Source organism: Aethalodelphis obliquidens, unplaced genomic scaffold, assembly GCF_003676395.1.
Source record: "Aethalodelphis obliquidens isolate GAN/ISIS:26980383/991018 unplaced genomic scaffold, ASM367639v1 scaffold57, whole genome shotgun sequence".
Classification (NCBI taxonomy): Eukaryota; Metazoa; Chordata; class Mammalia; order Artiodactyla; family Delphinidae; genus Aethalodelphis; species Aethalodelphis obliquidens.
Window position 1 is genome coordinate 9,950,912 of NW_020838001.1, and position 25,056 is coordinate 9,975,967.

At 47.0% G+C, this 25,056-nt stretch overlaps 1 protein-coding gene across 7 annotated transcripts in view; it reads left to right on the top strand.

Annotated features, from left to right (window-relative positions):
- The window catches only part of ATP9A (ATPase phospholipid transporting 9A), a 132,738-nt gene that overhangs the window by 45,917 nt on the left and 61,765 nt on the right, over positions 1–25,056 (top strand). For all 7 annotated transcript variants that reach the window (XR_003428694.1, XR_003428695.1, XR_003428696.1 and 4 more), the window contains 9 exons: positions 4,004–4,062; positions 5,336–5,387; positions 7,465–7,559; positions 10,338–10,418; positions 11,199–11,274; positions 18,738–18,814; positions 20,338–20,498; positions 22,868–23,010; positions 24,008–24,120. Coding sequence is in view for 4 of the 7 variants with exons in the window: in XM_027086974.1 (XP_026942775.1) it covers positions 4,004–4,062; positions 5,336–5,387; positions 7,465–7,559; positions 10,338–10,418; positions 11,199–11,274; positions 18,738–18,814; positions 20,338–20,498; positions 22,868–23,010; positions 24,008–24,120 (857 nt within the window). In the remaining 3 variants the exon portion in view is untranslated. The remainder of the gene's footprint in view (positions 1–4,003; positions 4,063–5,335; positions 5,388–7,464; positions 7,560–10,337; positions 10,419–11,198; positions 11,275–18,737; positions 18,815–20,337; positions 20,499–22,867; positions 23,011–24,007; positions 24,121–25,056) is intronic.

Here is a 25,056-nt window from a genome sequence, read left to right on the forward strand (position 1 = left end):
ACACACACACACACACACACACACACACACACACACACACACACACAAAGTAGGGGTGCTTGGGAAGTATGTCTGCTAACTTCTCAGTGGGGTGTTGGGAGAGAATTTTCTTCTAACCAGATAATGGACTGTAGGGAGAGCTCCTCTCACTTGAGGTAGGTAATAATCACTTCAGTGTGTTATTTTTCATGTATCGTATTCTCTTGCTAGGAAGACGGGGGCTCTGCCATCGTGCGAATGTTTCTTGTTCTTTTTTTGCAAGAATATTGGTAGAGAACTCAGAACAGTGGTTCACGTGAGGTTAGAAATTATGTGTTTTGGGCCCTTTCCACAATTTTCAGAGTCTTGTCGTTCTGGAAGTTAATCCCAGCCACTGCGTGCTCAGCTTTTCTGACTCTGGTCCTCTTTCTCTCCTGCCCCAGCGGTGCCTCCCCTCCCTACTCGTGGGCTTCTTAGAGAGGGGCGTTTCACTTGGACGTCGGCAACCAAAACCCCAGTAAACATTGGAATCGAAATACTGGTCTCCGCTTCCCCTTCTCTTTCTTTCCTGAAGCTTTCCCTCCTTTCATTCTTACGGTTTTAATTTGCCTTTTCTCGTTCAGAGCGCACAGGTACACAGACACGTGCTAAGTGTGTGTTCTGTGTGCAGGCCTGAGCTACACATGTTTGATCACCCAAAACGGTAGTGCGGCCCGAAAAGTCCCAGTGTGTGGGCAGGACCGTGCGTTGGCTCGATAGAGCGAGTGAATCTGAGGGTCTCCCTGTGTGGAACCTGCAAAGCTGAGGCTCATCTCCGCCAAATCCTAAAATGCTAATGAGGGACCTGGGGCTGAGAAACCCCAGTGACCTCGGGGTGGTGTGGCCCCCGCTGCCCTCCTCCTGAGATGGAGCCAGTTACAGTCGGAGGGTTTGTCCGAGGGATCGGCCTGCTGGGTTTAGTCAGAAACTGCTCTGCAAACACAGCGGATTAAAGGGTTTTTGTTGAGGTAGAGCAGATGGACAGAGAGGCAGAGTTCAAATTAACCGATCGTAAATCAGGACCCTGCCGTGGAAGGGAAAAATCTGGGCCTGGTCGCTTAAAAGTTTGAGCTAATTTAATTTATTATATCTTTTTCTTATTGGAAGAGCACCTCATGTTTATTATAAGAAAATTGTCATGAAGAATTTAGAAAGTATTTTTGCCAAAGGAAGGGGTAAATCTCCTCTGTCCCTAGAAGGAATCCCCCTTAACCCTTTTAGTATAATCTTCCTGATTTGTCCTTTGTCTCACTAACACACACATATATCCATATGCAGTTATTATTTGATAAGAGTTATAACAGTGCTCTTCTTAGGGTTACATATTAAGAGCAAACGTGTGAGTAGGTCTTGAAGATCAGAACACAGGCTCAGGGATGGTTTGGGTCAGGCCACCAGCATAAATTTCAGTAATAAAACCAAAGACAATGTGTAAATTTATGTTCGGGAAAGTTGGGGCGAGCTCAGGCGAAGGAAAAGCTCACTGGCTCAGGGGGTGGGGGGCACGATGAATTTACGATCTTCCCTCGAGGAAGGCTTTGATAAGCTGTCCAGAGAGAGCAGCGTATCTGTATGCATTTTTCCTGTGGCCCCCTCATTGGACAAGAAGAATTGTTCAGGTCGGAAGAGAATTCTGCGCGTGGAGCCCGCTCTTCATTCTGCCGTTTCTAACGAGCTGCCTCGTAGGGCTCGCCGCCGTTCTCCGTTCCCTCTGCCAATAGATCGACACAGCGAACGCTTGAGGCTAGTGGGTCCCGAGGATGCCCAGGCGCAGGCCATTGGGTTGAATTCATGCTTTACGAAAGCAGGGCCCTATCAGATGCTCCCGTCCTAGGTGGAGAGAGTCTAGCCGTCCTCAGAGCCACCTGCCACGTGTTTTCTAGAAGTTGTTCGTGTTCAAGAGCTGCCCTGTTAGCGCCAGGTCTTCTCACTGTTACCATGACAAAATTTAATTAAGTACAGACATTAGTTAAAAATCAAACCCTGTGGAACCTCTTAGAAAGAGTTGTTTCAGTTGAAGTCATTGGAATGCTTTGAAACATCTCATTTAGTGGTGGATTACTGAAAAGACCCATGGCATTAAAGGATGTGAAAAGTGTACGATGAAATAACTGGCGTTGTGCACTAGCTCCTAGTGGGTGAGTGTTGGGTGTTTGTTGAAGGAGTGAGTCCACGGCGGGGCAGCAGGTTCAGAACTCCCAGGTCACTCCTGCTCCGGGGCATATACTTTATCGAGGAGGACTGGGAATCATCAGTATTTTCTTCTCTCTTAGCTGAACATTTGTAAGTTAAATGGGCTTTATTACGAGACGCCAAAAACATGAAGGTTTTTATGGTGTTACTCCCTTGTGTGGGAATTTGATCCGTCACCAGAATAAAGACCCATGTCCTCCACAGGCTTATTTATGGGGTGCTGGACCACCTGGCCCCCCAAGCCCTTCCTCTCTTTCTGTTCCGGGTGATGCTTTCTCCCTTGCTAAAGGAGTTCCAGCCTGTGGCCACGCAGATGCATGTGCTATGCACGTGCGTCACTGTCTCCCATCTCATGCCTTCCTTTTTCCTGATGCTGGTAACCAGTATCCTTCATCTGGTTAATTCGGACCTCAGCTCTCCTGTAAAGCATTTGTTGATACCTCCCCATACCCCAGCCCGTTCATTCATTATTTGTCTCTTGCCTCCTTCCTGCCACTGGAGTGCGAGTCCCATGCATCCCACCCTTAGAACACCTGGCCTCCAGCAGGCATTCAGTTAAGGGGGCTTGAATGTGGAGTGAACAGTCACCAGCCTTCTGGGTGCCCGGCACTGTTCTTGGTCCTCCTTCAGTGGGGGAGGTCTCCTTTTCTGCTCCCTTTGCACGCTGGACTTACTCCCATCCTTTCACACACTATTTTGCACTAACAGCATTTGTCTTGCTGTCTTTCTCACCAGTTTATGGGTTTGCAGACTACAGCCAGTGGTCCAAATTCAGCCCACCATCTTCGCTCGGGAGCCAAGAACACTTTTTACATTTTAAAATATAAATGTACAAAGGCTGTTTGCCTTTGGGGAGAAGAGTTGTTGGGAGAGTTGAGATTGTCCATTGGCTGCAAAACCTAAACCGTCTACCCTCCTGCTCTTTATAGGACGCGTTTGTCGACACCTGCGTGAGACTATGAGCTTTTTTTTTAGGACAAGGGGACTGTCTTGGATCTTCGAATTCCTAGAACATGGCACTTGAGTAAATGTGTTTTGAGTTGAACCGAAGTCCCTCTTTTTTATTCCATCCTCTGGAGTCAGATGAGGGTTTGAATCTTGGTGCTGACCTGTGAGACTAGGGGAAGACGGGGCCTCTCTGAACCTATTTTCTGTGTCTGAAAACTGGAGATAATATATTTTTCTGGTGGCCTTTGAGAGGAGCAAGCGAAGCCATCAGGATGTCAATATCTATACAGCGCTTAGCACAGTGTTAGTGTTTAATGTTAGCGGTTATTGTTTATCCAGATAAACATCCAGCCACAGTTATGTGATCTGATCACAATCATATAAACTGCGTGATAGAGCAATCGCAGATTTCAAGAGTCAGTCATTTTGGGTTATCCTCTTTCTCTTTTTTTTTTATCCTCTTTCTCTTTGATGGTGTTGAGAACTAAGTGTTGACCTTCTGTCCACGGATCTGACTCTGAATTTTCTTCCCCATTTCTGTGTGTGTGTGTGTGTGTGTGTGTGTGTGGCTGAATCTTTTATGGTGCTGATTTAGAATAGCTTCTAAGGTGCTGTTAAGACAGAAGATCTTACTCGAGTGAGTCATTCCAGTGCTCCGCAAAATGGGGATTCATTTTTGGGGCGGCCTCTGTGGTAGGTGCACCTTTTCTCGGAGAGACAGGAGGTGCTGCTGCCGGGCTCAGGGGCACGTGCTTCTGGGTCCGCAGGCTAGCAGACACCCTGCCGAGGTACGCAGACTTGGAAGGAATTCAGATGTGATATATCTGGGCCTGTTTCTTTGCAGGGACAGTGAAGGTGAAGAGCTCCAGCATCCAAGTTGGAGATCTTATCATTGTGGAGAAGGTGAGTGGGGTCTCGCGGCTCCTGACAGCTGCCGCGTGGGCGCGTGGGAGAGGGGCGTCCCTGGCCCCCACTTCACGAATCCTGATGCGACGTGTGATTCGTGTATCTGGTGGCCGAACTGGACGTTTGCTTTCTGGGATTCTACCCAGAAGCTTTGCCTGGGGAGAAACATATCTTTCCCATGAGACACACACACACACAGAATATTTTTTCATGGTTTCTGTGTGCTTCCAAGGTTTGATTTCCTGTTTGATGTGCTTGTTGTTTTGGAGTCTTCTTTTAAACTCATCATAATAAAGTTTTTCCTAGAAGTCTGGGGGCTGCACAAGCACATAAAAATGTTTGTCATTTACCTCTTGAACAATTTTGTCTCACATTTTTTCACATAAATAACATTGTGCTTTTCTGTCCTTTCATGGGGAGTAGGGGTTAAGTGAAACATGAGGACAGTAAAAAAGGCCCCAGGTGCATTTTTAAAGATAGCGCTGTCCATAATGTTTGTTACTCCAGCACTCATACCTTTTCTTACTCTGTATGTTTGGGAGGTGTTGGATTTTGGGGGTGGCCCTGGAGAGTCTTGGAATCATATTTGATTAGAAAAGGATTGCATCTTAACTTGTTTCTGTAGGAAATGAACTATGCTCTTTTAAAAGGATTAAATCCAAGAACTCACAGTTGATTTGGGGTAAAGTGAAGCTCTCCTGGGTGGCAGCTCAGAAGACCCACACACACTTCTTTATGTTATGACATACTTGCCTGTTCACAATTACATGAGGCCTGCTGTTGGCTTCCCTCTTCTTTTGAGAGCGGCTTTGGTTGCTTCTTGCTACTTGACTTCCTTATTAAAATCCCACTCGAAGCCAAACATCAAGCCGGAAAATTGGTAGAAGCAGAAAGCGTGAGCCGAGTGTATGTATGTAGTTTCAGCAGACAGCCTGGAAGGAAGCCAGCTCGGGGAGCAGGCTTTGGGCTCCCGGGTCCTCTGGCTGCAATTTCAGGAGGTAATGGTTGGATTCGCCAGAAAACTAGAAGCTCTCTTTCCGAGATAAGATTTCAATAGGAGATTAGTAACGTAACGGCAGCGTGCAAGAATTTTCAGATTCAAAACAAAATAAATCCCCAGATCTGTCTTTGACAAAGGCAGGCACTTAAAAGAGGCTGTGGGTTTGGGTTGCCCCCCTCCTCCCCCCCCCCCACCGAGGGGGCGGGGGCTTGGGGATGGAAACCTCACACAGGGGCATTCACAGTAACAGTCTCTCTGTTCATAACGCAGAACCAGCGGGTCCCTGCTGACATGATCTTCCTGAGGACATCAGAAAAAAACGGTAAACATCTGGGATCAATTTTGAAAATAACCATTAACCTTTCAGTGGTAATTTGGCAAAATAATCATTTGAAAATGTAACAGAAGCAGATGATCATTTTGGAGCCATGGAGGCAAATCAAGAACGTTTCTTTTCATAGAGCAGTCTTTAAAAAAAAAAAAAAAAAAGAAAGAAAGGTTTTAGGTGCGCGCAGGTCAACAGATTTTGATCATAGCAAAGATAGTCGGACCCGTGCTGAATCCCAGCTGGGAAAGTCACACACAGTGGCTGTGCTTTTCCCCGCTGGGCTGCATTAAGCTCGACCGCAGGAGTTGGCAGGACTGGGAAGTGTGTCGAACAAACAGAAGCAAACAGAAACTCCTGAGAAAATACTGGCAGAGTGTCCTGAGATGGGGCGGTAGGGGAGCTGGGGGGAGAGGCAGGGGCAGGTGGCCTCTCCCCGCCTTGGCTCACGAGTGGTGGGGCCATAGTCACCCCTCGATGGGTGCCTTCGCCTGCCCATCGATTTATTTGTCGTGACAGCCTATTTGCCTGAGTGAACCTCTCAAGTCTCTTGCAAGACCCCACTTCTCGCGATTACAGTTGTCTCTTGGTGTCCGAGGGGGATTGGTTCCAGGACCCCCGTGGGTACCCAAATCCACAGATGCTCGAGTCCCTTATATAAAATGACGTAGGACCCTCGGCCGTCTGCACCCGCAGGTCCTGCACCCGCAGGGCAGGCTCGGGGGGCCCGGCTGCGTTTCCCACTGTGGCCGCCCCCGCTGCCTCCTGCCCTCCCCGTCGGTTGACTCAAATCTCCTTTCTTTTTATTTGTTGTTATTTAAGCTGTTTTGAGGAAACAAGGCTGTTTTTCTCTTGCCCATCAGGCATAATCAGAGATCTTCAAACGCTGGAAAAATCCATATTTGTATCCCTTTGAGGTTGCTGCAGCCTCTTTTATGATGAACTGGATAAAAGTGCGGATGACATGAAATACTGATAATATGTTAAATCATCCAGAGAGGGGGTGGAAGGCACTCCACTAAAACAGTCTTCTTTTATTTATTTATTTAATTTATTTATTTTTGGCTGTGCCGCGCGGCTTGTGGGATCTTAGTTCTCCAACCAGGGATTGAACCCGGGCCCTTGGCAGTGAGAGCATGGAGTCTTAACCACTGGACTGCCAGGGAAGGCCCTAAAACAGTGTTCTTCTAAACACTGTAGCTTTGTCCTCGAATTGGTTCTTGTGTCCTCGTCAGTGAAAATGGAGTGTTATGGATTGGGGGTGCCAGATGTGCTCTCCCTTTGTTCCCCCCCCCCAAAAAAAAATTAGAAGGGATCTCCTGAAAGTCCTCAGAAGTCTTAAGGTGGTGTCAGGGAGTTCAGTACATTCTCTGTCTGATGAAATACAGAGCTGACTGATTGCTCAGACTTGTATAGGTCAGATTGAAATGCGTATCCACCAAATTTGCAGGTCGATAGTCACGGCAGACAGCGTGGTCCTTGGGGTCCTTTCCCTGTTCTGAGCAGTTTGCATGGATCAGCTCTTGAGGCCTCGCAGCATGAGGTTGGCGCTGTAATAGCCTCATTTGTGCACTGGAGGAAACTGAGGCTCAGAGGGGAGAAGTAACTCCCTCAGGGCACAGCTAGGGAGTCGTGGAGGCTGCACCTGAACCCAGGAGGTCTGATTCCTGAGAAGGTGCCTGTAACCCCTGCCCCAAATGGACTCGAATGCTGGTTGCCCCGTGCCAGCTGCCGTGCTGGGGGTATGATCACCCCTCTGAGTCCTTTACAGCAGGCTTGTGAGATCTGTGTTTCTCCCCATTTTACAGACAGGACACGCCGAGGCTTAGCAAGGTCCAGAAACTAGCCCAGGCTCCCACTGTGAGTGGTGGAGCGAGGTATTTGAACCCAGATCCTTCTGACCCCAGAGCTTATGGAGGAGATGGGAAATCGGGTATTTATTTATTTTTCCCTCTTGGTCGTTGGCCATTGATTGGCTGTTTTTACAAGTACTAGAGCCGGAGCTGCTCGGAGCTGCCACGGGAAGGATTCTTGAATTGCAGGTGAACGGACGGTGCCTCACTTCCCTCCACAGGCTCTTGCTTCCTGCGGACGGACCAGCTGGACGGGGAGACGGACTGGAAACTTCGGCTTCCCGTGGCCTGCACTCAGAGGCTGCCCACCGCTGCTGTGAGTAACTGTCCCTGCAGAAGCCCCACTGGCGACTGTGTCACCTCAGGGCTCTCAACCTCGGGCCCCTGAGGGGCCAGACACCGGCCGTCAGGTGTGAGGTGGGGCTCCTGGGGGGGGTGGGGTTCTCGAGAGCCCCGAGTGCTTGCTGGCTTCAGGCCGTGTGGCCTTGTGAACGCAGACCTGACCTGTTGGGATGGTACTCTTGAGGGAGGCTCTAAGAAACCTTGACCAGATACCTGGCCCAAAAGTAAAACCCAGCGCAGAGCATGTTATTCCTCTGCTCAGAATCTCCAAAGGCATCTCGGCTTCCTGAGACTCAATCCTGCGGTCCTCGTCTCTGCTAAGCGCCTCACCTCCGCTTCTGGCTCTCTCCCCTCTGCCCGCCAGCTCCAGCCATACAGGCCTTTCCATCAGGCATGCTTCTGCCCCCCAACATTTGCCCTTGCAGCTTCTCCACCAGGAACGATCAGACTCACTCTTGGTTTTTGTGTACAAGTCCCCTTATTGGAGAGGTGTTTCCTGACCGCCCTCTCCTTGCATTCCCACTCCACTCACTTCAAGGCAGAGTCTTCGAGAGCAGGTTTCTGTCGGTGTGTTCACTGCTGTGCGCCCAGTGCATGGAACAGTGTGTCGAACGGTGCATGGAACAGCGTGCAGGCCCTGTCTGAGGGGGGCGGCCACAGTAGTTGGAACCAACAGGCCCTCCGAGCTCTCCGGGGCCTCACACTTTCCCACCGGCTCCCTGTCACTCATGCCTTAAACTGTAGAGTGAGGTAGGTAGGGAGTCAAAGAAGAAGTTTGAACGCAAGCCACCTGGGCTGGATGAGGCCTGGGGAGTAGGTTACAAAATCACAAAATGTAATTTAAATGCCCAGGGACTGACATGCCCTGTGGGTGGGCTGAAGGATTAAGCAGAGCGCAGAAGCTTTTCCTGGGCTTGTGGCCACATTGATTAATGCCAGTCCTTACTGCGTCCTGTGAGGAAGGGAGAGGGCAGGAGACAGTTCTGTGTCTCAGTGGAGTGAACGTCACAGTAAACGTGCCCGCGGTACTGATGATTTTTCATGGCCAATAAGATGGGAAATAGCACCATCCTTATTATTATTTGTTTAGACCAGGAATTCTAGTGAGTTTTCAGCTGTGGCCAGGAGCCCCGGGGAATCCTTGAGATGGGGCTAACCAGCGAGGGTCACTCCCATGATTTGAGGGAGTCTGTTCAGGAGACAGTCCAGAAGAGTCTAGAATCATGAAGGTGCCCGCCGGTTCCACGGCTCTGAGTTCCTTTCTCGATGTACACTTTGGAAACTTCACCCAGTTTCATAAACATTCGTCTTCTCCAGGCCTGGGTTGGCGTCCAGAGAGAGATAAGGTACCACTGTCTGTACCTTCAGCCTTAGTGGGCTGAAGGGGCCTAGTTGGCTAACAGCGTTTTGACAAACTCATAGATGAAAAGAATTGTATGGAAAGATTTACCTGAGGATATGCGAGTATATTCTATTTAAAAAGAAACTCGAATTGGAGGAACAAGTGAAAAGTGTTGCTCACAGCCTCCTCCCCAGAGCTTACCTCTCTCTCCCAGGGGCTCTTGTGAATTCAGTAGTGATTTTTCCAGGTCCTTTTTAGTGCAGTTTCGTACAGATATACAACTGCACGCTTGCTGGTGGAGTGTGGTTTCTCATAAATGGGATTGTGCTGTAATTATGATCCTGAAACGTTTTTCCCTTCACTTTCTGTCTGTGGGCCTTTTTTAGTTATCAGCACATAGATGCCGCATTGCCCACACGTCTGCATACGGGCCTCCTGGATGGGTTGCAGGGAGCTCGGGCCCTGCTGGGGGTGTGGCCAGTAGCCTCTACTCCACTCCAGGCCCTTGTTGCTAGGGGCATTGTGGCCTGAATTTGCCTGACCACTTGATTTGGTTCCCCCCGCCCCCGTCTTTCTTACTGTGGCAGAATATACATAAAATCGACCCTCTTAGCGTTTTTGAGCGGCCACTTCAGTGGCGTTAAGGACATCCACACCGCTGTGCAGCCATCCCCACCATCCATCTCCAGACTCCCATCATGGGAACCCGCAGCTCTGGACCCACTAAATACTGCTTCCGGTTCCCCCTCTTCCCCCAGCCCCTGGCAACCACCCTTCTGCTTCTTTCTCTATGAGTATGACTACTGTAGGTGCCTCAGATAAGTGGAATCCTATGGTATTTGTCTTTTTGTGACTGGCGTATTTCACTTAGCATGGTATCTTCACAATTCATCCATGCCAGAGCAAGTGTCAGAATTTCTTTCCTTTTATTTTTTTATTAAAAAAAATCTTTTTAACATCTTTATGGGAGTATAATTGTTTTACAACAGTGTGTTAGTTTCTGCTGCATAACAAAGTGAATCAGCTATACATACATCCCCATATCCCCTCCCTCTTGCGTCTCCCTCCTACCCTCCCTAGTGAGTGTTTTGATTGGTATGAACAACTCTTGTAAACCAGAGTGTCGCACAGGGGGATCTGCACTGTCACTTAGTTTTGGAAATGCTGGGTAAACACAGAGAAACACAGAATCTTCCCTTTAGGGTCTCAGTGTGTCTTGGGATATTACAGGTAGTGACCCCTAAACTGACTTGCTGGAAGGTTTCCCTCTTTTTTTCCACCTGCCCTGTGGTTTTGAGAGCTGTTTGGAAAATACACCTGCTTTGGAAAAAGAGTGGATGCTTCCTGAAATCCCTTTATAATCATACAGTGACTTCGTTTTACCTCCAAAATGTCACCCCCGTTGAACAGGACCTTCTTCAGATTCGATCGTACGTGTATGCAGAGGAGCCAAACATCGACATTCACAACTTTGTGGGGACTTTCACTAGAGTAAGTAAGCCTCGTGTGACGCGGAATCCGGCCTGGCGGGGCGCACGTCTGGGGTGAGGACCTGCTGCGCAGTGCTGACAGGTGTTTGTCAGGGAGTTGCTTTGTGCCAGGTGGGGTGACGTTCCCTTCAGAAGGCCCCACCTTGAAAGCTGACATATTGCTTCTCAGTAAAATCAACACCACTGGGATTTTCTTCCAGCCTCTGAACAGCTCGAGTCACCTGACAGCTTGGAGCCAGTGTTATTGTAATGAACGTTAACTCTGGTGTCTGAAAGCAGTTACTCTTTCTGTCTCTTTCACGGGAGCCCCTGTCCTCTTTAATTCCTGCAAGTCCTATCTGCCAGGGTTATAATTTTTAAGCCACGTCCCAGCCTTTCAGAATAGAAATTGAATTTGGATTTGAATTATTTTAGACCTGTGGGGTAATAGGTTTATAGAACCCAAATTGAATTGTTCCTGCTCTTGTTCCGGAAGCCCGAAGACTGACCAGCAAAGGGCTGTTTCTGTTCAATTTGCCTCTACATTTTAGCTCTTACCTTGTAAAATGTTTCTTTGGTGCTAGAAGCCTGCATTTCTTAAATCATGAACCATTGTTTTTCACTGGGGCGGGAACGCCAAGGATAAGAGTGTATGAGTTTGGCCTGCCTCTCCCAGCTGGGCTGTTGGCTTCCAAACGGGGGTCATCCTCTCCTCTCTTCTTGTGAAGAGCAGGCTGGAGACAGCCAGCGGGTCCGGCCCAGACCTTGGTGGGTCAGCGTGTGTCCACTTGTTCTTTTGCAGGAGGACAGCGATGCCCCGATCAGCGAGAGCCTGAGCGTAGAGAACGCGCTCTGGGCGGGCACAGTCACCGCATCAGGTACGGCGCTGTTGTGGAGGAATGTGTTAACAATTTGAAAAGGAAAGAAAATCCTTTTGTGTAATGAGAATAATCATCTGTCAGTTGGGAAAATGAGCTGTCGGTCAAATGGTGTTTTCCACTTGCTCCTGCACTGCCGGGGAATTAAACGGCCATCTAATTGCCCCTCGGACGTTCGGAGACGTCTGGAGGAGAAGCCGCCCTGGCCTGTGGACTCGGCCACAGTGTCCGCTCTGGGAATAGCCCTTAATTGCCTCTTGAGATTGACGTCCTAATCTGTACCAGAAATTGGGTCAGCCTGGGTGTTCGGGCTGGAAGCTGTGTCCGTGAGGGCTGCCCAGCCGGTGCTGCCCTGGTGTGCGCGCCAGGGCCACGGGCCTGGTGGAGCCTCAGTGTTTAAAACTCCAAGGTGACACAGAAATTCTCTGGACCGCTGGACTCCAAAACAGAGTTTGCGAGATGACCTGTTGAGGTGCAGGAGGAAAAGATTTGAACACTGGTATGAAGCTGAGCAGAAGGGGCTCCAGGGGCTGAGCACAGCCTGCAGCAGCTGGGGTGATAGCAGTGGGGCTGCCAGTCTGTCAGGCACTGGGCCGGGCCCTTCCCTGTGTGTTTACGTGGTTCACTTAATCCTCCCAACAGTACCATGCGGGCAGGTGCTAGTATTGTCCCCATTCTGCAGATGAGGAAACCGAGGCTCAGTGAGGTTAAGTAACTTGCCCAAGGTCACACAGCACATGAAAGGCAAAGTTGAGGCTTGAACCCAGGCACTTTGCCCCAGAAGCAGAACTCAGTGTGCAGCTGTTATTATCATATTATATATGTTATATAATAATATATTGCTATTAATAACGTAATTCCACTACTGGCAGCTTTCTGTCTTTACCATGGGATGAATCCATTTTTTTCCTCCTCTCTCTCCTACCAACCCATTTTCCTCTGCTTGATGCTGTTTTGTGTTTCTTTAGTACAACAGATGCTCAGTCAGGATGCTCTATGACAAGGAGGGGGAATGACCAGCACAGACTCCACACAGGCTGCCATCCACAGACTCACTTAAAGCCAGTGGACAGAGATGAACTCTCCCTTTTCGTTTTTTGCCATATTGTTTTTCTACTTGCAGCGTGTATTTGGAGCACAATCTAGATTGTCTCTCAATTCCCCTGGTGACTAAAGATGTAAGAAATTGGTCCTTAATATTCTGTACTGCCCGCTGCCCAGCCACACCAAGGCCATGGCCATGGCCACGGCCACGCAGGGCCGGCAGCAGCCCTTTCACCTCTGCCTCTTCCTGGCCACTTGTCCACCCAAGTCTCTCTGAACTTGTTACTCTTCCTCACCAGCTTTTTTCCACTTTGAAGTCATTTGCTAAGAAGTAATTAGTTATTCTTTTTAATCTTTAATAATTTGACTGAAAAAGAATTTGTTTCAATTTGCATTTCCTAGGTTATCGGGAAGGTTGGCCATCTTTGCATATATCTGTTTTGTTTCTTCCTTTGTCAGTTACTTGTGTGTCCTTCAGTCATTTTTTTGTTATGGTTCTTATCTTTTTCTTAATCATTTGTAAGAGTTTCTCATTTCTGATGCCTAAACCTCATATCCTTTTTCCGCCATCCAATTTATTATCTGTTTTTTTTTTCTTTTTCAAAATTTCTTCTTTTTTCAATTGAGGTAAGTTGATGTACAGTATTATATAAGTTTCAGGTGTACAATGTAGTGAGTCACAGTTTTTAAAGGTTATATTTCATTTACGGTAATTATAAAATATTGGCTATATTCCTTGTTGTACAATATATCCTTGTTGCTTATTTATTTTATACATGGTAGTTTGTACCTCTTAATCCTCTACCCCTGTCTTGCCGCTCCCCCTTCCCTCTCCCTTCTCCCCACTGGTAACCACTGGGTCTCTATACCTGTGAGTCTGTCTCTTTTTTGTTATATTCACTAGGTAGTTTTATTTTTTAGATTCCATAAATATGTCATGTGGCTGTTAAAAAATTTTGTGGTGTATTTAATATGCAGGAGTTAAAAGTTACTATTTTCATTTGTCTCTAGTCTGTTAGGTGATAAATGATATTTTGCTATTGTTTTAATTTTTATTTCTTTGTGAGTATGGTTGAACATCTTTTCGCATGTAAGACCTTTCTTAATATTTTGGTCTATCTACTTTCCTTCTAGGTTCTTTTTTTTGTTGACTTGTAAGAATGCTTTATAGAAGAAAGGGTATCGAATTGTCATCAGTCACAAACATTTTCTCACAGTTTATTGTTTGTCTTTTTTTGTGTGTGGTATGCTTTGTTTGGTTGGTTTTTCCAGATAGAATTTCTCAATGTTGACGTCATCACCATTTTCATAGAAGTGGGATTACTAAGTGAAAGGGTGTATACATTGTACATTTTGATTCGCAGGGCAAACTTCCCTCTTCTGATAATCTTATAAATGTACCTTAACGAGCACCATGTTCTGTTTGACTTTAAAATTGTTGCCCACCTATAGACATTGAATAAATATCTAACATATTGATTTCCCTTTTAAAAATAATTTGTAAAGTTTAACAACTTTCTTCATACTTAAGGTTTGCTTGCATTTCTCAAAATATATGTACGGACTGCCAGTTTATGCCCTGTGCCCATTTTTCTGTTGCGGGGTTCGTTTGAGAAAACGGTTTCTAAGAACTCTTTATAAGGACAATAAGGATATTGTCCTTCTGTTTGTTACCTTCATTGCAAGGACTATTTCCCAGGTGATCTCATTCGCATTTTGGCACAAAAGTTTAAAATTTTTATATAGGCAGACCTATTGATGTTTTTTCCTTATGGTTTCTGGTTTTTGTGACATGCTGAGAAAAATCTTCCCTGCTCTACCATTTTAATAGTACACCAGTGTTTGCTTGGAGTGTTTATATGGTTTTATATTAAAGTGTTTGCTCCATCTGGGATTCATCTTGGTTTAAGGAGTAAAGTTAGGACAACTAGCTAGCGAAGGGATCTTACCTCAGCTCAAACTCCAGCTCCGGACACTTGTGCCAGGTTGTGTTTGTGGCCCTGTGTAAAGAGACAGTGTGACGGGAAACAGAGACGTCACATGATAAAGCATGCACGTTGGGAGGGGGACATCCTGTGTCAAACGCCCATCTCTTCAGGTGGAGCAGAGAGAGGTGTTAAGGGAAATCAGAACAGACCGGGGTTTTTTTTAAAATTAATTAATTAATTAAGTTTTGGCTGCATTGGGTCTTCGTTGCTGCGCGCGGGCTTTCTCTATTTGCGGCGAGCAGGGGCTACTCTTGTTGCAGTGCGTGGGCTCATTGCAGTGGCTTCTCTTGTGGCGGAGCAAGGGCTCTAGGTGCGCGGGCTTCAATAGTTGTGGCACTCGGGCTCAGTAGTTGTGGCTCGCGGGCTCTAGAGCGCAGGCTCAGTAGTTGTGGTGCATGGGCTTAGTTGCTCTGTGGCATGTGGGATCTTCCCAGACCAGGGCTTGAACCCGTGTCCCCTGCATTGGCAGGTGGATTCTTAACCACTGCACCACCAGGGAAGCCCCAGAGAGGGTTTAAACCCTGTGTCATGTTGCACCTGGCAGAGACAGGACTGAAATTCAAGGATGCCTGTGACATACCCGTCTCCTTCCCAGGCAGTAATGTGAACAGTGCACACGTCATTTCTTGCAGTCAGGGTAGTGGTTACTTCTGAGTGGGTGGGGTAGGGGTGACTGACGGTTTGTTTGGTTAGGCACTGGTTTTGATAATATTCGATAAGAAATACATGTTTACATGTCTGGTGTTCATTCTGGTAATTTTCTTCTTTCCTTCCTTCCTGCTTTCCTTCTTTCCATGCAGCAAACCTTTATTGAGCACTTATTTATAATAATGCCAAACTCCATTGCTAGGTCCTAGTGCTGTGGTATACCAGAAGACCCTTGTCTCCACCTTCATGGATTTATAACTTACTCTAAACTTAATATAAATTGCAGAGGAGATGGGAGGAAGTGGGAGTGAGTTCTCTGGATTTCCTCTGAAACCAGTGAGAAGGAAAGTGATTTAGTGAAAACGTGGGGAATTTGGAAGGTGGAGGGAATGAGTGAAGAGGCTTCTCAGCCTCAATTTCAGAGATTAACAGTAATAAGTCTTATTTATCAGGCACTTTTTATTTTCCAAGTGTTTTGCTTCTGTTCTCTTGTTTTGGTCTCACAACGTTAAATGAGGACAATTAATGGAATGAAGAATTGAGTCTCAGAGAGGTCAAGCGACTTGCCTAAGATCACACAGCCTTGGAGAGATCATCTCCTGGGAGGAGGAGAATGGAAGGCAAATTGGGATCTTGAAGATGGAAAAAAGATTTCAAACAGTTCATCAGAAATGTACTGTGAAGTTAAAATATGCATGTTTCCACTTGTCTGAATTCTTCTCTTTGTGTTTGGTGATGTGGGAAGGGAGAGAGAGTGGCGGTTCCTGATCCAGTGGCACTGCTTGCCACGCCCTGCAGTGAACGTGTGTTTTCGAATGAGTCTTAGGAGCTGGGCAGTTACCATTTCCTTAGCTGGCCTCAGTTTCCCCTGCTTCTCACCAAGCAGATGTCTGACTGCGCTCTGCTTCTAATGTAAACTCGGCATTAAATGCAAGCCATTTCCTCCTGGGGCTCAACTCCAGGAGCAGCCATCAGGAGTAATCTTAATTATATGAGATTTCGCTTCTCTGTTCCCTTTAGAATCTAACTCCTCTGTCTTGGTCACTCAGCTGTTATCAGTTGGAAATTTAAAGAATTAAAAAGCTTGCCAGGCAATGCTAAGGGTCCAGCTGCGTTGGCTGGCATCAGTCTGTAGAGGATGCAGTTGCCGTGGTAACCCCACACTGTGCTGCTAAGCTGAGGAGTCACTGGGGCGAAGATAGGGAAGGGGACGGGGGAGGCCAGGGAGGTGTTGGCAGAGAAGGAGCCTGGGTATTGTGGATCCCAGTTCTTCTCAGACTCTCTGTGGAGGGGGACCAGTTTCTTGTCCCCCCGGCCCCACCCGTAATCTGTAGCAGATGGATCTGTGACCCTGCTGTGTGTGACCAGCATGCAGGTCACGCCACGTGCGTCTGATAATGCCCAGCTGGTCTGTACCCTGTTCCTTGGGGCTTGTCCCGGGATTGCAGGCTCGAACGTCAGAACAGCGTGTAGTTGCTGTCAATGTGTCGAACACTCTCTCTGGGGTTCGTGGTTTATCTTGTTGTGGGTGGGGTCAGAGGAGTCACAGTGTAGGTCTGACCCCAGCACCACCCTCTTCTGGAGGGTTCCAAAGGACTTGGGGAAATACCTGACCACAGTAGCCTGGCCGGTGGGAGATGCCAGCCAGCAGGTGGAGAGGATTGCCATGGTGGGCAGGAGGCAGAGGGTGAGAGTGAGGATAAGAGTGGTGAGGGGGAGGGGGGACCGCAGGGGGCACAGCCTAGAAAGAGGGGTCAGAGGTCTGGGGGGTGGAGGGGCATGGGTTGGGAGGTCTTCAGGGGCTACGTGGGGACTGTGATGAGCGGAGAGCAGGGGCCCGGCTAAAGGGAGCGGCCGGGCTCAACATCTGTTGGTGACACAGTGAGGACCGAGCAGTCAGTGGCACCAGGTCTTCTGATTTTCCAGAAGAAGCCGGAAATCCCTATGCTTTATATGAAAGTTTCTGCATTTAAAAGTTGACACCTAATTCAAAACCTGAAGAGCACTGAGCAGACCAAAGCAGTGCAGCTCTGTGCTGCTGCTGTGCTCCCTCGTGGCGGCTGAGGCCAGGGTTCGCATCTCCTGGAGACAGTTTTGCTTTTGGGCACAGGGGGTGTTGCAGGGAAGGGCATTTCCAGTAGCCTTTGAAGGTGTGGAGATTGCCTGGTGCCAAGTGGGGGATGCTGCCCTTGGGGGCCCCTGATATTAGGACCCTCTCAAACCCTGGATGTTGGGAATTGAGACCGACCCACGTCTGCCCCGGGATGAGTGCCACGGCCATGCGGCTGTCCCTACTCGGCCCAGGCTCAGCTCCCACCGTCCGACCATCTGCTGGGGGGATGGGCCTGCGCTCGCGGGAGCTGCCAGCTGCCCAGGAGTGGGCAGGCGCCCTCCCCAGCCCGCCATCTGCTGAGTGCCTCTCTGGAAGGGAATTGCACTGTGCAGAACGCTGTGTGCATCAAGTCGTGGGGGACCTCAGTGTCTCCCGCCAGGAGACACAGCCCCAGCGCTTCGTCTGGGGTTGGGCTCTTTTACCGACTCTGTTTAAACCTCTTTGGTGTTCCAAGAGTGAGGGGCCAGCAGAGAGAAGGTTAGGGCTTTTCTTTATCCAGCAGAGAGACCAGATTTTTTGTATTCCTGGGGTCTTTCCTGAGAGCTTGGCAGGGCTGCCCCTTCTCATGTTTCAAGTCTCAGCTCAGATGTCCTCAACTCAGAGACAGCGTCCCTGGCTGCCCAGCACATGCCGGCAGCCTCCCCAGTCCCCTCCTGTCTGTCCTCTGCTCGTTTCATCGTGGTACCTACCTCTCTCCGTGGTTACCAGTGTCCTGCTTTCCTTCTTGACTGTCCATCTTCCCCTCTGTGTGGAGTGTTTTCCTGGCACACACTGGAAAGGGGAGACAAATGTAAATTTTTGATAGATATTGCCAATTTTCCTTCCAAAATAGGCTATTCCAATTGACACCTCAGCCAACAGCGTACATGACAGAGTACATTCCCCTACCTCTTGGCTAACACGGAATGTTCTCAATCTTTTGAATTTTTATTAATAGGATGGGAGTAAAAATGATTTATTTGGCATTTCTTTGGTTTTTCACTAGATGAAGCATCTTTTCTAATGTTAATTGGTCATTTGTGTTTCTTCTATAAATTGTTTACAAGAATTGATATCTTTTATTTTTAATGATGCTGGGGGGAATGGAAAAGAGGGGGTGGGGAAGTTCTCAGGAAAGAATTGTCATCTGGACAGACATCCCCCAGATGTTCTAGTTACACACTGAATCCGAAAGGAATCAGACTCCCTGGGAAGAACGTGCTCTAATAAGAGGGGTGTGTTCATAAGTTTCCGTAATTGTTCATGAAGTTCTAGGCACCTCTGGAAGTCTCTACCACCTTTCCTGCTATCGGAGGCTGCCGGACCCCACAAGCCAGCGCTGACCAGTGGAACTTTTAGCAGTAGGGGGAATGTCCTGTATCTTCACTGCCCTGTATGGCCGCCACTGGCCTTATATGGCTGTTGAACCTGAAATGTGGCTAGTGAAAATGGGGGACTGTATTTTATTTCATTTTAATTGTATGTAAATGTGAATGGCCACATGTGGCTAGGGGCTTTCCTGCCCTCAGCGCGGACATAGGTCTCGGTTGGCCCCGATGTAAACTTTGCAGCATCTCACAGTGTGTGGATACTGGTTTGAGAAAATCTCCTCCTCCAGCGGGTAGGACTCTTCTGTCTGTAAGCCTGCCTGTCTGTACTCACATGTCTTTGGGTCGTTTTTCTCACCTTAGGTACTATTGTGGGTGTTGTTCTTTACACGGGCAGAGAACTCCGGAGTGTCATGAATACCTCAAATCCTCGAAGTAAGGTGCGTACAGAGTCACAGGATGTGTTTCCTTGCCAGAACTTTCTGACCTGATGTAGTTTGATGATTGGTGTTGGTGGGGTGAGAAGCTAGATTTAAAAACAGGAACCCCTGACAGTGTGACTTCATTTATACAGACTATCTTTTCACGTCCGTGTATGTGCAGAGGTACGTGTGTATATATAGATACATACGCACAGTACATGAATATGTGTTCGTATGTACAGGCAGCCTTTGGAGAGGTGATGGTTCTATTCCAGACCACCATGTAAAGTGCGTACACAACAAAGCAAGTTACACGAATTTTTCGGTTTCCCAGGACGTTTAAAAGTTATGTTTACACTATCCTGTAGTCTGTTAAGTGTGCAGTAAAAGCATTACGTCAAAAAAACCAATGTACATACCTTATTTAAAAATACTTTATTGCCAAAAAATACTAACTTATCCTCTGGCAGCACAGGGTTGCCACACACCTTCAATTTGTAAAAAACCTCAGTATCTGCTAAGCTCACGGCAGTTAAACAAGGACTGCTTGTAAATGAATACATAATGTTTTAAAAGCTTTTAAATGAACTGATGAGTCCTTACTGTTTGCCACGTCTTGTGCGGCATCCTTCACGTGCACCTCATTTAATCCTTACGCCAGCCTGTGAGCACAGGTGCTCTGCAGCCTCATCTTATAGAGGAGAAATGGCCTGGAGAAGGACCATGCTCTGGCCAAGCTGTGTAGACCTGGCTTCAAACCCACGCTGAGCTGCTGTGGCAGGGCAAGCGGAGTCAGCTCTGCGGTCTGCCTGATGGCCCTGTTACTGCTCCCTTCCCACCGGCACCCTCCCTCCCAGCTCCACCCCTCCCCCAGTTTCTTAGAGTCAGAATATTGCAGAGTGGTCTTCTTTGTCAATGCTGTGAACAGATGCCAGTCATTTCACCCTGCCATTACAACCCCCATGACGACCTTCGTTATTACAACTATAAATGTCACCTATTTGATGTTTTAGCTGTATCTGGGGCCATGTTTCTGCGAAGTGATGGGTTTCATGTGCTGGTTCCATTTTTAAAGAATATACATTAAAATAAGCATGTAGTCATTAAAATACTAACGTTCACGAATGCAGCACCTAAAAATCAGGGGCCACCAGTGGTGTGTGGCCTGAATTTCCAGGCCATAGGGAATTAGTGCGTGGTGCGCTGCGCAGAGTCGTAGGACTGAGTCGTCTTACAGGTTGCCGTGTAGGATGGTAGAGGCCACGCAGTGCACAGCATCGCTGAAGGCAGCAGTAACCCACTTATGTGATTCCAAGGCTAAATCTAAATTCATTAAGAAAAAATCGAAATCGGATTCACTGAAGTCCCTTGGATGTCTGTTAGCCTGTGGAGCCCAGCGTTCTCACCCAAAGATGTGGGGATCCGTGGAGCCCACGGTCTTGCCCGAGGTAGAGGTGTTCATGGGGGAAGGACCCGTTCTCCGGGCGGGCTGTGGGTTGCACCAGCGAATCACAAGCTTCGCCCTGTGCGCTGTCCCACAGATTGGCCTGTTTGACCTGGAAGTGAACTGTCTAACAAAGATCCTCTTCGGAGCTTTGGTGGTGGTGTCTCTGGTCATGGTCGCCCTCCAGCACTTCGCCGGACGTTGGTACCTACAAATCATCCGCTTCCTCCTTTTGTTTTCCAACATCATTCCCATCAGGTAAGCAGAGAACAAGCTTGTGTTTAAGTGCTGCGACATTTGCTTCTCTCTCTTCATCCAAAGGTCACGGTTTTGCGGTTTTGAGAAGGAGCTGGGCCCTTTTGTAGAGTGATGACCAAGGACAGGCAGGGTCAGGAGTGTAGGCGGCACTCTGGCCGGAGCACTGGATGGGCACATTCCTCCCTGAACCATCCTTTCTGGAATTACTCTCTGCTCAAAAGATCTGGCCTTGCCCAGTCTCAGTGTACACTGGACATGCCATTTAGGTTTCATCTGATTTACCAGCCCCAGGAGGTTGGTGGTGACTGGTGGGAGTGCTGTGTTGGGAAGGATTCTGAGCCTGAGTCAGGACTCATGGGGCTTGATTAGCAGTGGAAGCTTGGTGGCACATGCCAGACAATTGTTCGCCTACCTCATTTGAAGGCTGGATAAATGGTTAAAAAAAAAAAATATATATATATACACACATATATATATAAAATAAAGTAATAGATGGTCATAGTAGAAAAAAAATTCATAGTGGCCAAAGAATAAAATAAAAATCATCTCTAATCTCACAACTAAGTGATAATTGCTGTTAATGTTTTGGGATATATGTTTTGTAGACGGCTTTCTATTTTAGTAAAAGGAGAATTTGCTCTACATAAAAATCCACTCCCACCCCCGACTTTTTTTTCCTAACAAAAGGATGTGTTGCAGATAACTTTTCACATCAAATATACTCGCACACCGTCATTTATTAGAACTGCTGTAGTATGTATTCTATGCCTGATAATTTATTTAGACCCGTATTGTTGGATGCTTGTTTCTACTTTTTCCCCATAATAAATGATCAGTAAAGAATTATAAAACAAGCCATATCTTTTTCCCTCAGACTTCTAGTGCTTATGATCTCTCTCTTACACTTGATCTATTGCCCTGTATTTTGTCTTGCTCTTTTGTGTATTTACATCATCCCAGCTAGACTTTGTCTTTTTCCAAAGGCAGAGATTGTGGTTTTGGTGCAACAACGTGACTAGAAGAAGGAGATTGAACCCCAGGCTAGTGTGCTCTGGATGATGGTTTCAAAGAATAAATAAGTCTAATTTACTGCTAACAAAAGAGTGTTTGTGCTGTAATGTTGTGTATAATTGTAGTCTTTAGAGTTCTGTCTACAACATGACTGAAAATCGGTGCATTGAATCTGCATACGGGCCAGGGCTAGCCAGTGAAATAGTTAGCAATTTAATCAGTTTATAGGATTATGAATGAATTTGAAGATTTCTTTTTATTGTTTGCAATGAAATATTTAAAAATGAGTATAACACAGGGACTTCCCTGGTGGCGCAGTGGTTAAGAATCCGCCTGCCAATGCAGGGGACACAGGTTCGAGCCCAAGTCCGGGAAGATTCCACATGCCATGGAGCAACTAAGCCCGTGCGCCGCAACTACTGAGCCTGCGCTGTAGAGCCCGCGTGCCACAACTACTGAAGCCCACGTGCCTTGAGCCCGTGCTCTGCAACAAGAGAAGCCACTGCAATGAGAAGCGAGCGCGTCACAGCTAAGAATAGCCCCTGCTCACCACGACTACAGAAAGCCCGTGTGCAGCAACGAAGAACCAACACAGCCAAAAATAAATAAATAAATAAATTTAAAAAAATGAGTATAGGACATAAAAAGGAATATTATTCAGCCTTAAAAAGGAAGGAAATAAAAAGGAAGGGAATTCTGACACATGCTGCAACATGGATGAAACCTGAAAACATTATGCTAAGTGAAATAAGCCAGACACAAAAGAACAGATCATGTGTGACTCCATAGTACGAGACCCCCAGAGCAGTCAAATTCGTAGAGACAGAGAGTAGAATGGTGCTTGCTGGGGGCTGGAGAAGGGGAAATGGGGAACTGCTGTTTAATGGGTGTAAAATTTCAGTGTAGGAAGATGAAAAGGTCCTGGAGATGGATGGTGATTATGGCCCCATAACAATGTGAATATACTTGGTATCACTGAACTGTACACTTAAGATGCTTTAAATGGTAAATTTGATGTTATGTATATTTTACCACAATGTAAACCATGAATAAGGTATCAAAAATACATTAGCTCAGAGGACTACTATTTTTTCTTTTTTAAAGTAAGGCTAAAACAACTACCTTTTCGATATTTTAAAAGTATCTTAAATTTTTATATTTTATTTTGGTCCGTAACAGAATCGCTTCATGGAAATTTGATAGTGGTGTTGAATCTGTGGATTCAGCCCCAGCAGTGTGCTTCTACAGGGGGTGATTCCAGATGTTATGGCACAAACGATGTGCATTTAGAGTCCTTGTTGAGATACAGGCAGTCTTACGTTTATCCCGTTAACCTGTGTGCTCTGGTTCTCTGACAGTCTGCGTGTGAACCTGGACATGGGCAAGATCGTGTACAGCTGGGTGATTCGCAGGGATTCAAAAATCCCCGGGACCGTGGTTCGCTCCAGCACGATTCCCGAGCAGCTGGGGAGGATTTCCTACCTACTCACAGATAAGACCGGTGAGTTTCCTGTGGCCCTCGCAGGATTCAAGGTCGAAGAAGGTGCTTGGAATCTCTTTCTGGAGGTGTTAGAGATGCATGCTGCTGCACTTTTATTTTCTTCATCTTTTGATGATGACAGACTATTTGGTGGTGATGATGATGATGATGATAGCAGCACAGCCGTACTTCCTGCTAATTATGTACAAAAGCACCGTTCTGGGTATTTATAGTCACTTACTTAATCCCCCCCCCCCCGGTGTTGTGAGTTCGGGGTATTAAGTGACTTGGTGGTTAAGCGACTTGTCAGGAGCACATAGTGGCAGAAGCAGGCTTTGAACTCAGACAGTCTGGCTTCAAGTCCTGACCTTGAAACCACACCTCAAAATACTGCTCCACAGTTTAACATCTGTCAAGTTACGAGGTTGTCGTAGTGGTTGAGAGCAAGTGCAGAGTGGGGAGACCTGGGTTTTAGCTTCCTCTCTACCAGTCAGTGAGCATGGGATAAGAGGGAATCTATTGCAAAGATTCGGGAAATCAGAGCAAAACTAGGTTTCAGGAAGAAGAAGAACCAGGAAAGTTCTGGCTGTGTCAGCATCAGGACCCCTGGGATGGTCTCCTGACTTGACTCGACTCACCCTCTGTCGATATGCCCGTCTGCTCAAGGTTTAGATTCCTTCAAGATAGAATCTGATTGGCCTCATGTATGTCACGTGCTGCCCTCTTGGCCAATGGAATGAGTCAGGCACCCTGATTGACGCTTCCTCTGGACCATCCCAGGGAATGAGGGTGATAATTCCCCCTGGAAACCTGGGGTTCTATTTTCAGAAGAAATTCTGGGATTCCAGGCTGACAAAATATCACAGGTGTCTCATCCAGCAGGAGCAGTGCTGAAACCAGTCTGTGACATATAGTAAACTCTCAAAAAAAAAAAAAAAAAGCCAAATAGCTATCATTACTGTTAATAATAATAAGAGCTCCAGGCTGTAGGCAGTTACTGATCTGTCTTGTGTTTCAGGAACTCTTACCCAGAATGAGATGGTTTTCAAACGGCTCCATCTAGGCACCGTGGCCTATGGCCTCGACTCAATGGATGAAGTACAAAGCCACATTTTTAGTATTTACACCCAGGTAAAGCCTTCTGTTTTGATACCCAAACAATTTTTACATTTATTAACACCTATATTGAGAAGAATTCATAATACCATATGGTTCACTCATTAAAAGTGTACAGTTTGGTGTTTTTTTGTATACTCAGAGTTGTGTAACCATCACCACAGTCAATTTCATCTTCATCACCCCAAAAGGAAGCCCTGTACCCATGGACAGTCAGTCACTCCTCACTTCCCCCAACCCCACCTTTCCTTCCAAACCCCTGGCAACCACTAATGCTTCACGTTTTGAATAGACCTGCATTTGAGGTTTTTGCCCCATCTTCCTCATCCCCAGGGTTAATCTACTGAAATACTAATGGATACTGGGGAAAACATAAGAAAAAATTATTTGCTAGTAACTGGTGCCAGAAAGAACTTTGAGAACCTGATGGTTGGTTTTCCTTCAGGTTTACAAACATGCTTACTTTTTCCTTTTCCCCCGTTATGAGCCAAAACAGCATAATTAATGGGCTGCTTGTGACATAATCACGGTATAACCGATCAGCTTTAGTTCCTCATCTCTTTCGAACTCAGCAGTCACATGGAAGAAATTATCAGAGATGATGGTCAACTTATCTGTTCCTGATTTTCCCCCCACTACAAGGTTTTTCAAAACCGGTCATTTTTTTTTTAGAGAAAGGTATTACTTGTAAGTGTCCTAAGAGTCCTGAGAAATTAGACCAGCAGGTCCCCCACCTTGGCTGCTCATCAGAATTACTGGTGATGTTTTAAAAACAGAGTAAAAACAAAACAAAAGACATTAACTTGGGTCTGCTATCCTAGAGATTCTGACTCATTAAGAGGACAGGAGAGTCTGGGCTCCTGTGTTTTAAAAGAAAGATGACAGTGGGCTTCCCTGGTGGCGCAGTGGTTGAGAGTCCGCCTGCCGATGCAGGGGACACGGGTTCGTGCC